Source organism: Balaenoptera musculus, chromosome 7 (assembly GCF_009873245.2).
Source record: "Balaenoptera musculus isolate JJ_BM4_2016_0621 chromosome 7, mBalMus1.pri.v3, whole genome shotgun sequence".
NCBI lineage: Eukaryota > Metazoa > Chordata > Mammalia > Artiodactyla > Balaenopteridae > Balaenoptera > Balaenoptera musculus.
Window position 1 is genome coordinate 108,986,826 of NC_045791.1, and position 13,522 is coordinate 109,000,347.

Here is a 13,522-nt window from a genome sequence, read left to right on the forward strand (position 1 = left end):
CCCTGGTCTGGGAAGATCCCACATGCCACGGAGCGGCTGGGCCCGTGAGCCACAACTACTGAGCCTGCGCGTCTGGAGCCTGTGCCCCGCAACGGGAGGGGCCGCGATAGTGAAAGGCCCGCGCACCGCGATGAAGAGCGGTCCCCGCACCGCGATGAAGAGTGGCCCCCACTTGCCGCAACTAGAGAAAGCCCTCGCGCGAACCGAAGACCCAGCACAGCCAAAAATAAATAAATAAATAAAAATGAAAGTAGCTATAAAAAAAAAAATAAAAAAAAATAAAAAAGAAAATACTACGTAAGTGAAAGAAGCAATTCACACAAAAAAATTAAAACATTTTTTAAAAATAATAAGCTGAGCCGGCATGTAAGGCTCTGCTTTTAAGAGCTCAGGACACACCCACCCACCCATTCACCAGAGTTAGTCACACAGACATTAACATCCAAAAATATTAACGTATCCTAACCTTCTCTCCAAATAACAATGTTAGCACAGCACACCTCATTTAACAAAACATTAAAACGTTTTACTTCCTCAGATCAAGTGCATCTATTAATAATGAATTAAATTGTCTGTCCTCATTTCACATTATTGAGAAACCTCATTCCCGTCATGTGGAAGAGTACAATACTGGGGGAAAACACCTCGCTAACTTATTTTCCTGACAGCGCTACCCAGCCTGGTGCAGATCCTGCAAAGCAACATGGTCACTTCTCATTACGAATGCCATCTCATCCAAAGGTCAAGTGCTGCTTTCATCAGGGCCCAGGAGGGCTTTTCCGGGAGCTCAGAAGCAAAGGTGCCCTTGAGCACTGCCATCCTCTGTGGCTGAGCGGGAGATAGGGCAGCCCGGAACTCGGCAGGCACAGCCACGAGTAAACAGCCCTGGAAGGGCACTTATAGACTCTGGTGATGGAGCTGGAAAGCATCTCATTGAAGTTCTCCCTGATAAAGGTGACGGAGTTTCTTTACAACTGTCATGGGGATTTAATTACATGATAAAATTGCAGCTCCTGCCTCTTGAGACAAATTGCCTGTTCAGACTGATTGTTTTTTATGAATCTCACACAGGGAGCAAAATACTTCTCTCCTGAAGTTGGTTTGGTCCGATGGTTATGCCCTATCATCCTTTACTTCCCTTCTAGAAATGAGAAGTTTACTGGTCCTGTAGTTGAGGAGGGGGGTTGCTTCTGGTGGAGTCCTTTGGTTACTTTGCAAGTCTGCACAGAGCAAAGCGAACCCAGTGATGTCTGATGGATTTAAAGTTCATTGTCCGTATGTTTCGGTTGGCAAAAAATGAGAACTTTCAATTTCCAACAGAAAAATAGGAAAAGGGCGTGATAAGAAATAGAAATGACCACTAAACATATACACAACGTCCATTTTTACTAATTAGAAATGCAAGTTAAAAGAAGACATCTTTTTTGCCTATCCAATTGTGAAAGGTTTTTAAAAAATCAAGTTTTGGAAGTGTTTAGTGAAACTGATATTTTCAGAGTTTGCAGGTGGAAGGGTAAATTTCTATACCATTTGGAATTATTCTGTATTGAGTGTACAGATAAGGGACATTTTTCAGGTACTAGAGGCCTATGGAGATTCAGAGTAGAAATCCTTGCCTTTAAGGAGGGTTACACTTTGTGGGAGAGACAGACAAGGCAGCTGTTAGCTGGCAAGTGGAGTGAGATCACTGATCGATAGGGGTACAGGTGTGAAGATGAGAACGCATCAGGTAAGGTATCAGAGTGACAGGAAGTAGGTGTAGGACAGGCTTTGTCCGAAGGTGGCATCTGAGCAAAGCACAGAGGGAACTGAAGGAAAAGATGGCTCATGACCCCTGAGGGTGTCTGTCTCCTTCTCTTGGCCTGTGGTGGGGGATGAGTGTCCCATTATTCTGGGCTGAGCAAGAGGCAGGCAGGCGTCCCTGGCCTCAGGGCTGTGTTGGTGGGGCCCAGGGTGCAGTCTGGAAGGTGGGTGCTTGGGAGACCGGGCAGCGATCAGGCAGGCAGAGCGGGGATCTGGGGAGGATGCAAGCCGCAGACAGCAGGTCTGAGGGATCAGAGCCGAGGTGCACGGCAGGGCCAAGACCTTTGGTGGACACGGAGGTGTGCTGCCCAGACCCCACTGTTAGGGAGGACTTGTTGCCCCGGCTGTCAGCTCCTTCTGGGTAGAGAGGCGTCTCACTCCAGAATACGCTTCCCGACGTGGCAGATCCAGTGACTGATGGGTACCGGTAGACAGGTCCTGCCACCGTGACCCCATGTGGGAAAACCGTGATACGTGGATCAGCTCCAAAGCTCCCCTTGGGGCTGGCCGAGGCATGGCGGGGTCTGGGTCACTGGCCAATCCCTCTTTCTCCCGTCCCCCTCGAAGGTGTGGATCCCCAGCAAATACCCTGCAAGGCAAACGGCACCCAACTGTGAACCCCGAGGCTCCTGGGCCACCTGGAAGGACGGGTGGGCATGTTGTCAGAGCACGTGAAGACAGGAGATCAGAGATGGCCTGCCCCAAGGCCAAGAGGGGAGAGAGGGCCTGGGGGTGTCACTGAGGCCTGGTTTGGACCAGGGTTTCTCAACCACATCAGGTGAAGGACCAGGGATTTTTTTTTTTTTTTTTGGTCCCAATTTGTCACAGAGTGATTCTCTTTCAAAATACAATAAAAATTAATTACAAGAAAGAATAAAATGGAAAAAAGGCATAATTACAAGTCCAGTAATCACACACGTGGGTGTTATATTAATTGTCAAATTGCTGTCAACGTTTCTAAATGTTTACTGTCAATTTTCATGGCAAACACTTTGCAGAGCAACCCCTACTCCCCACTGAGCTATGAGTAGTGTCTTTATTTATCAGAGTCCCAGGAGTGCAGGGTGGGTGAAGGATGTGGGAGAGATGGTGAGGTGGGTTAGTTCACAGCACATCTTTCGGACTCTTGGACACCTGCTATAAAATTGGAACTGTACATTGTTGGACAGGGGTTGCCAAGCCTTTTTGTAAGGTGCCAGATAGATATTTTAGGTTTTGTACGTTATATGGTCTTTGTGGCAACTACTCAGCTCTGCCACTGTAGCATGACAGCAGCTATGGACACTGTGTAAATGAATGAGCAGGGCCATGTTCCAGTAAAACTTTATTTATAAAAACAGGTAGCTGGCCCTAGGGTCATAGTTTGCCAACCTTTGCTGTAGGCAGTAGGGAACGACTGCAGGCTTGTGGGAAGGAGAGTTACATGCACCCCCAAATAAGAAACTGTTACTGCGTCTTTTTCTCTGCATACCTTTTTCCCTCCCTTCACTGCAATGAAACGTGCTCTTTATTTTCAAGGCAAGTTTGACTGAACAGCAGCCAACAGAGCATCCAGATACCAGGCACACATTTGTCTCCTGTGATGCCTATCCTGCTTTGGGTTTGCTAAACTTCTTGAATCTGTAAGTTTATATCTTTCATCCAATTTGGGAAATGTTTGGTAATTATTTCTTTAAATAGTTTTTCTGCTCCATCCTCTTTCTTGGACTTTGGTTGAATGTGTCAGACCTTCTATATTGTCCCACAGTCCCTGTTCATTTTATTTTCAATCGTTTTACTTTCTGTTCTTCAGACTGGATACTCTCTATTGATCTGTTTTCAAATTCACTGACTCTTTCTCCCGTCATCTTTGATCTGCTGTTCAGTCCATTATTGACTTGAACAAGGCCAGCCCTGGCTTCAGGGGAGGTGGGGAAATGTTGTTTTTTCTCCAGCTGGGCACATGGTGTTGTCATAGGGATTTTATTGGTAAAGGAGGAGGGGGAGTGGGTGTGTGCAGCTAGCCATGACTCCCGGCACCAGTCTCTCCACCTCTATCCTTCCTACATATGTAGGAGTTTTTCACTTTTTTCCAAATTAGATGATCTCATTCCAATGCTGAGTGGCTCCTCACTGCCTTTGCATATAAGTGTAAATGCTTATGTCTAGGATTTGTGGCCTCACACAATACAGTCCCAAAGTGCTTGCCCAGATAGTCCTCCCTCTCCCCTAACACACCCTATTTCCAGCCAACTCCTACTTCCCTGTGTGCACACTGTGTGCTCCACATCTTCTCCCTTTGCTCCCTCAGTTTGGAATAACTTCCTTTCCATCCCAGCCTGTCAAGAACATGTTCATCTTTCAAGGGCCAACCCAGGAGATTTTTAGTGTCCTCCATATGTTATTTGGTCTGTTAATATTTATTACACACCTACTATGTGCCAGGATGTGGTGATTAGGACAAGCCCAGACCCTGTTCAATATCCATCTGTTGAATCTGGTATTTGGTACCAGGCTATAGGTAGTGCATTTGCCATTTCCAATTCGTTTCTTTGGAATGTTTATCCTCAGCAGAGTGCACTATTGCAGGAACCACCGTCATCCTGGAAAGGTAGAAAAGCCTCTTCCCTCTTATCCTCGTTTCTTTTTGTTCTTTCGAAACTCTCCAGTGTGCTGGGGAGTGATGCTAATAGAAGTATGTCATCAGCATACATTATGTCTTTATTAGCCTGTTTCTCAATTTTGATTCTGAAAATATCCTGATTTAGCCTAATTGCAATTTCACTGTGTTCCACAGGCAGTGACGGTTCATACTGGGGGGAGCTGAGACTTGACCCTGTCGGATTTTTCTTCCTGCCCATATGCTTTGAAGCTGGACCATTAGCTCGAAGGCATATATCTCATCTCACCACAGCAAGTCAACCTGCTCCTAGGAAAAAAGAGCCTAGGGTGTGTGTCTGGCAGAAAGCAAAGGAATATCTTCATTCTAGGTGGTGGGAGATATTTTTCTGAAGCTAAAACAAGGGCTGCTGCTGGAGCCATTTTATTCCTAAATAATTTAACTATATTCAAAGATAATCTGATGTTATTGTAGGAAAGTGTATTTCTAATAAACTCCACTTGATCTGGGTGAATCAATTCAGGCAGCGCATAATTGAGTCTGTTAGCAAGGACTTTAGCAAGAATTTTGCAATCAGTGTTAATTAAGAAGATGGGACAATAATTTGTGCATAATTCCGGATCTTTTCCTGGCTTGTGAATCAAAGTAATAAGAGCAATGCTCCGGCTGGTGGTGGGATGGTGTCATTAGGTGCTGATTTATAAGTACTTAGAAAGGTTTAATTTCATTTTGCTTCGAGCAGGGTCTCCCTGCCCCCACATGCTCTGATCAGGGCTGCAGCCGAGACGGCAGAGCTCTTGCCTCTCCATCCTTCCCTGTCATCACTGACCTCCTGCTCCCCATTTTTGTTTTCATTCTGCAGCCGAGCGCCCCGTTCATTCATCCATGTTTTTTCTTAATACTCTTATTTGAATGATTTGAAGCGATGGACTCCATGCTATTGATGTGTGCGTGTGTGTGTGTGTGTGTGTGTGTGTGTGTGTCTGATGTAAAGTCGAACGGTTGTTACAGCCTCAATGGGGACATTTTTCATGGATCTTCCTGCCACACGTCTCTGGTGGGTATGTGTTAAGAACTATTGACTACAAGTCAGAAAACATACCCAGTTTGTGAGCTGCTCCTAACTGGCTGTTGCCCAGTAAGGGAACACATGTGAGCCTTGGTGTCCCCATCTGTAAAATGCAGCCATAGGACAATTACAGGCATTAAGGAGTACCAGGAAGAGCTCTGGATTTCCACCTCCTCCGGCTGTGGCATCTGAGATGTGGAACTCACCCTCTCTGAGCCTCATTTTCCTCAGCCGGGAAAGTGGGAAAGACAATAGCCCTTGGGAAATGCACACCTAAGAGAAGTGCTCACTGCACGTGATTCTTCCATCTTTGCCCCCACTTGCGGTTGGCTCCAGTGCTAACAAGCTCTGGTCTGTGGACTTATTCTCCTAACAATCGGAATGAGGCTGGCCCTGTGCAAGGCTGCTGGTCTTTGGTGATTCGAGCTCGTAAACCAGCCTCCCACCAGGAGATACATTCCCTGCCCATCTGGCCTGGAGCCAGCCGTTCCTCTGAAGTTGGGGCCCAGTCTACACAGGCCTCTGCCAGGGTGCACGACACCTGAAGGTGTTGTGAAGGCAACGGGGTTTTGTTAATCTCCATAAACACAAGTCGTTGTTCTTAGAACCCTAGTTCGTCCCTTTGGGAAACACCCTGAGAGATGACCCCACTGATCCCATGTTTTTAAATGAGGAAATTAGGGTTCAGAGAGATGGACTGACCACACAGGTTCAAGATTCAAGACCACTCAGTCCATGGGAGAGCCAGGGTCACCTCACCATTAATCTCTTGCTGTATCTATTACACCAGCAACATACACACACTTGTCATTGGTTCAAATGTGAGTCCCCCAAGGCAGGGGTTGTGCTTACTTAACTGACATTCAGCTGTTGGGTTTTCCGTGGGCGACGTTGCCCTCCGCACACAGGGACAGAGGGAGTAGATGTACCTTGGATGGCACAGCGCGCTCAGCGTCAAGCTGGTTGAATGAACAGTCAAATTCTGCCAATGGACCCACTGGGTCTATGTCCATCCCACGTTCACCCACACTCGTTCCCCACCTATACTTGCTGCTGGGTGAGATCTCTTAATAAAAACCCAATTAGTATTTCTTTAACTTGCCTCCAGATGCTTAAATACCATTACCCCAAACACACCATAATGCCTCTAGTTTTCTATTTCAATCAAGAATTCAAGTAGCATCTTGACTTGTATATAAGATATCAGCAGCAAAATCATGGAATGCTGACATCCTTAATAATAGCAATTAGTAATCAGTTGTTTCTTAAGTAGTTTGATTACGCCAGTTACCAAATTGTACAGTTGATGCATTTGGGGGGCAAGCGGGGTCTCGCCACCCCTCCCCCGCCATCCTTTCTCCCTTGCTGTGTGCTCTCTGGTTAGTGAGCTGATAGGCATTGCAAAGAGGCGAGGACGAATAATGCCGTTGTTGCTAATATTCAACAGTAGAGACTTGCCTTTAGCAGAAAGTAGAATCGAATCTTTCTTTGCAGAAAGACTCATCCCAATCGTGTCTGTGGAAATGCAGTCTGTGTCCGCCCGGGTGAATGTTAGCAAAAGAACTTGGCTCACCCACGCAGCCAGGGCACCCAGAGTTTGAGCCCTTATCAGGGCTAAGACCCTGAGCCAGGCTCTGGATACCAGGCAAGGATCTTGACCTCGACGAGGTCATATTTGAGAATGAAATATTCAGTGGGTATAAAAGTTAGCCCAGCGAGGCTGTGTGTTTCGGAAACTGATGGAGACTGAAGGCTTTGTGCTCTTGTGGAGGGAAGTGGTGGGTCTGTGGGTCGGGTGTGCAGGGGGGCCCTCTTGTGTGGGGTCTGGAAGGAGGGCATGGCCTAGGTGAGCCGAGGAGGCAGGGGAGGTCCTGACAAGCCCTGGGATTTGGGTGTCGTCCTGGCAGGAAGGTTCTGGTTGGGATGGGGTAGGTGGGAAAGATGGGGGAGCAGATTGTGGATGAGCTGGGGCCTCAGCTCTGTTCCCCTCATTACACACACACACGCACAGAGGGAGAGAATGAGAGAGGTTGCTGTGCCCCAGCCCCAGGCCTCCTTCCCTGGTTCCTCACAGCGGGCCAGTCTCAGTCTGACTGGTGGGGAGTGGGCTGAGCGTCTGTTAGAGACCTCCATGCCCTTCCCAGCATCCCACAGGGCACCCGAAGTACATCTTTGCAGGAGAGCAGGCGGCTTCACAAGAGCACAGGTGAGTTGCGTCTTTAGGGGAATCCTGCCTGAGGACCACTCTTCTGCCTCATGGCCAGGCAGGGAGGGTACATTCTGCACCTTGACCCATTATCTGTTGGGGCTGGATTTTTAAGTTCCTTTGCTCTCTGCCCTCCTTAAGGGGACCCATGTATACCTGAGGGGTTCTCCAGAACAAGTCATTCCTGCCATTTTCTTGGCTGGTACCTCTTTTCCCTATGCTTTTATTGTGATGGGACATGGCTGCACAGAAATTAATAATTATTTTTTCTGCTCTATTTGGTGGGAGTAATAAGCTCACACACAAGCATGGGGATCTCACTGAGAGAAGCAAGGTCCTTGTATGTTTATGTTGACAAGCAGAAAGAATTGTTACTTTTCTTTTTCTTATTTTTGCAAATTGTCCTCTTGTGAACAATACTCAGAGTTCTTCGAACAAGGGTTGTCCTTGGGATGGACAACTTTTCCTCCCCTTTCCCTGAAAAGCCTTTTCAGCCTGCCCTTCGGCCTTGCCTCTCCTGGCCGGGGTGGGCACCTGCAGCCCCTGCCCCTCGCCGGGCCCGGCCCGGTCTTCTTGGCCATCATCATCCTTTCATCTTCACCTTCCTCCTCAGGAGGACTGAAATTCCAGTATCCATTCCCAAGGTGGGCTGCCCTTCAAGGTGCTGCTACAAGTTCTGACCCCTCTTCACACATTCTAAAGACCCCACGTGTGTGTCTGAATGCAGACAGCTCCTGGCCTCTCAGGGCTGCTCCCCCATGACTCACAAGTACCCCCCGAGAAAGAGCCCATTTACTCCCATACTCAGGAGAAAGGAGGCCTCGCTCCATTTTAGGCTGAGACAGTGAGACTTTGGGATCACGGCCACAGAGAAGCCTGGAGATGGAAGGGACCTCAACAATGATCTGAGCCAGCGTTGCCCAAGGCGTGTCTGCAAACCATCAGTCCCCCTGGTGGTGGTGAGGCCATAGCGAGCCTTTAACCTGCCCTTGCGTATTCTCTGACAGCGTGGTTCTCCAGGGACCTCCCCCGTGGAGCTTTGCTCAGGGACCTCTGCTTGGGAATCACTAATCGAATCTCATGAACTAGTTAATAAGTAAAGGCACTGGCTCAGAGAGGGGAAAGTGACTTCCCTGAGGTCACACAGCTCGTTGGTGGCAGAGTCCAAGCTTCCCTCTGGAGCGTCTCCCTCCAAGGCTACTTGAGGCACCTGAGAGCCTACCTGTGATGACACAGGCTGGACTCTGAACTCCTGGGAGGCGGTCCTGTGTGTTATTCCTGCTTCTATTCTCCCCTCGTTACTGCCAGGCTCACAGCAAAGGCTCAAACATTGTCACAATCACAGAGCCCCCTGATTTCTGTCTGGATTGGTGGCACTATCCTCTACTCACCTCCAGCCCCTTTCCAGCATTTCTCAGCTTTGTTATTTCTCGCCTTTATCTCTGTGTCTACTCCACTCTCTTGGTTTAGCTAAACCCTGTCATCTCTCACCTGGGTGACTGCCCTCAATCACCTCCTAACTAGATCTTGTTTCCTAACCTTTCTTGTTTCCTTCAAATCCTACTCTCACATGTTAGCCAGAGAGGCGGCCCCCCAATGCACGTGTGAGCTTGCTGCATCTCTACCCCGGTTTCAAGCCCAGCCTGCTTCCCCCACAATAAAATCATCGGTAACAGTATGTGCCTTAAGGTCACAGGCTTAATCATTCAGTTACCATCATCCCGAAACAAAAGCAACCCAGACTTGAGGATATGGGGAGGGGGAAGGGTAAACTGGGACAAAGTGAGAGAGTGGCATGGACATATATACACTACCAAACGTAAAATAGATAGCTAGTGGGAAGCAACCGCGTAGCACAGGGAGATCAGCTTGGTGCTTTGTGACCACCTAGAGGGGTGGGATCGGGAGGGTGGGAGGGAGGGAGATGCAAGAGGGAAGAGATATGGGAACATATGTATATGTATAACTGATTCACTTTGTTATAAAGCAGAAACTAACACACCATTGTAAAACAATTATACTCCAATAAAGATGTTAAAAAAAAAATGAGGATAAAAAAACCCAAAAAACAAAAAACAACCCAGAACGAGCCCAAGTCCTTACAAGATGTCAGCAGCATTGACCTGTTCTTGCCCTTCTGAATTGCGCCGCGCGGTAGGGAGAAGTAGATACGGATATGATTTAGAACCTACAGGTTCTTCGTGGGAGGGAACGGGACACTCTTAACACAGATTTCATTGGTTTCAAGTGTTTAGTACAGTGGTGGGGACAGTAAAGATGGTGCAGGGCAATTAGGAATGGGAAAAGAAATGATATTTTATTTTATTTTTTGTTGGAAAGACTAGATTTTTATCTTGGATTAATAAAAAATATGTTATTAATACTGAAAGAAAAATATTATCACATCATTAGCTTTTCACGTGGTTCATTTAAAATAGTAAGATGTTACCTGTAATTGATATTAATGTGTAGCACTGATGACGTGCCCTACTGTGAAAACACTTATGCTATTTAATAAATGAATCTAAAGAACAGATTAAGGCTGTTGTTAAAGGACAAGAAATGATATTTTAACTCAGGGACTCCAAATACACAAATCCCCAGCCTGCTGGGATGGGTTTGTAAAAGGGGCTGCGATGAACGGGCACCTGCTCCAGTCAGAATCTCAGCAGAAAGCAGACGGCACAACTCCAGGGCATAGCAAAGGCGGGCAGGGCTAGGGAAGCCAACTGGGGTCCCCAGGGCCACCGTGGGTGCCCCCCTCCCTGTGTCTGAAGGGGCAAGGAGGGAGGTAGGAGGTGCCACCCAGGAGCTGAGCCTTCAGCCCAATGGTGAAGCCAAATCACAGCAATGATCTGGCGGGGGGGGGGTCCCCAGAGCAAATACCCTCCCCTCCCCGCTCCTTGCAGCGCCTTGCATTAGCTACACCCAGTGGGGGTCAGAGAGCATGGGCCAGGATGATGTGGTTCATAAGATCACCTCATGGGCAGGCACTGGGCAGGGGGCAGGGGGCAGGGGGCAGGGGGCAGGTGGGGTCTGGAGTGCAAATGCAAAATGTAGAGCTCAACACTCCTGGCCAAAGCGCAGTTTAGGATTTCAAAGTCCCCTCCGCACCCCAGGGCAGGCTCCTGGATTGTTGCGTGTACCAGGTGCTGTCTCGGTGAGGACCCCTGCCCATCCAGGCAGAGCTAAGGTCTGGATAGAGGTGTGGTGATCTCTGGGCTCGTGCCTCCTGGGCCCTCACCCTGATCGGGGCCCCAGATATTAGGAAAACCAAGGAAAAGAAGAAGCAGGAGCCGGTGTCTCCCTAAAGCCTTCTGCAGCTTGTTTACACCACCGGTGAGAGGCAGCACCGGGGGTGCACCCAAATCACGGGGGAATAGAGGGGTGGTCACCCCCTTAGAAACTCCAGTCTCTGATCTGTCCCTTCATCACATGAAAGCTCCACTCGCCAGCACCAATGTCCCAGGCACGTTCCCTTTTGGTGTCCTTCCTGGACGTGTGAGCATGTGCTTGTGCACGTGTGTGTTTGTGCCTTGTGTGTGCAATGGTACGTGTGTGTGCATGCACTCATGTGTGTTGGGAAGGAGTCTGTCTAGTGGGGGGAGGGGAGCCCTGAACATTCCTTAGGAGTCAAGACTAACATTGTGGAGGGCACATTTGACAAGCTAGAATTAGCACGATGCAATGAAAAGTTAAGCTCTGGTCAGGGAAATCATTTTCAGCAAATATGACAACGAGATTATACACACGTTATGTGAAGGAGACCTACAAAATGAGCAAAAAGGTATAAAGAAGTGAGGAGATATTGCCCAAGGACCTGACTAGACAAGGACCCACATGTAAAAAGCTCTACAAAGAAAACCCAAACCCTACAGATAAGACTTGGTTCTGAGCAGTAAAGAAAGGATGGGGGGAAGGGGAAGCTGGGACGAAGTGAGAGAGTAGCATTGACATATATACACTACCAAATGTAAAATGGATGGCTAGTGGGAAGCAGCTGCATAGCACAGGGAGGTCAGCTGGGTGCTCTGTGACCACCTAGAGGGGTAGGATAGGGAGGGTGGGAGGGAGGCTCAAGAGGGAAGGGATAGGGGGATATATGTATACATATAGCTGATTCACTTTGTTATACAGCAGAAACTAACACAGCATTGTAAAGCAATTATACTCCAATAAAGATGTAAAAAAAAAAAGCAAACATAAAAGGATGGATGAGCATGCAGTGGAGAATGAGCAGGGTGCACTTACTAAATTGGAGATCTAAATATGAATATTAACCACCCATAATGTTCAGGGTGTGATGCGACACACACTCTCTATCAGGAGGAATAGAAATCCTTTCAGAAAACAGTTTGGAAAATTTGTTATCCTTGTCCCAGTAATACAGCTCCTAAGAATTTATCCTAAGGACAGAACCCTGAATAAGAAAAAAGCATATGAATGCTAATAAAGACACTAATTATAGCATTATTGATAGTAGTAAAAATGTAAACACATAGCCCCCTCTTGTAGGCATTTGGTTTAAGTATTTTCTGATTAATCACCTCAATAGGTGATTGAAATTAAGAAGACATGTAGCAATATGGAAAGTACTTTAGGTGTATTAACTCAACAGAACAGAACACAAAATTATTATCTACCACACGGTTATAAGTAGAGGAAATTTACACATGCAAATAGACTAGCTTGGAAAAAAGTGGAGAAATGAAAAGAGGCGCTGGGTCGGGATGGTGGTGCCACGGTCTAATTTTTCTCTTTTTAAACTTTTTGTACTGTACTTTAATTGTTGCCTGTGTAACATACTGTGTGTATATATATGTGTGTGTATGTGTATATATATATAGACACATAGTATATATCACAGTATAGATCTATATATAATAGTATATACATACATATTTACTGTGTATATATTTACATAGTATATATATATATTTACTATGTACTGTATAGTAAATACAGTAAATATGTGTATATGTATATGCTATGATATATATATACTATGACATATAGTATGTACATATGTACAGATATATACTAGGTACATGTATATATACAGTACATGCAGCATGTGTGTATGTATATAAATAAGAATCATACATCTGGGCACGGATCATTTGCCTTTTTCAACCATTTGCCCTTCCACCCCCGAATGTTCCCCACCCCGACCACGTGCACACGATGGGGAAGCAGCGGATTCATCGCAGTTACCTAGGAGCACCCCGGGGGGCAGCTGGGCCGAGGGGTCCTTCATCCAGTCGTCGTTGGCCAGTTCTATCACGGCGTCCACGTGCCGAACTTCAGTGCAGATCAAATCCCTCACTCTCGCCTCATCCCTGGCTTCCAGGGCTGACTTCAATCTCTTTACGAAATCCGAGTTGACCGGGTAATCGGGAAGGCAATCAGAGTTGGACATTGTGATGTCGTTTGTGTGTTGACCAAACTGCTCTTCTTCCCAACTGAGTCCAAAGTCAGCAGCTGGGCGGGGAGGGCTGCGGGCGTGTCTATAAATAGAAGAAACGTGGCTCCAGTTACAGCCCTGGGAACGGCCACCCGCCAGCAGTCCTCCCCACCCGCTTCCTCACAGGGAGAAGGGAATTAATCTCCCCAAGGCCTCACTTAAGGATCATTCTAGAAAGGGGGGCAGTAGACCTGTTTGTGAGTGGGAGGAGCAGAGGGGACAGCGTGTTTTTTAAAAAAAAGCTCTTGTAGGTACTGCTGATCAACATCTTCTTTTATCAAAGTGAGACTCTGTCCTGAAACTTGAAAATCCTTTTCCCGAGGCTGGGCTTGCAACCTCTGTTCTGTTGAAAGGAACATACTGTGACGTTCTACACCACGT

General features: G+C 47.2%; 1 protein-coding gene across 1 annotated transcript in view; it reads right to left on the reverse strand.

The window, feature by feature from the left end:
- The window catches only part of ASB18 (ankyrin repeat and SOCS box containing 18), a 64,475-nt gene extending 51,354 nt beyond the window's left edge, over positions 1 to 13,121 (reverse strand). Inside the window, exon 1 of the mRNA XM_036858987.1 lies at positions 12,892 to 13,121. Within this exon, the coding sequence (XP_036714882.1) occupies positions 12,892 to 13,096 (205 nt within the window). The 5' untranslated portion in view covers positions 13,097 to 13,121. The remainder of the gene's footprint in view (positions 1 to 12,891) is intronic.
- Positions 13,122 to 13,522: the final 401 nt, after the last annotated feature.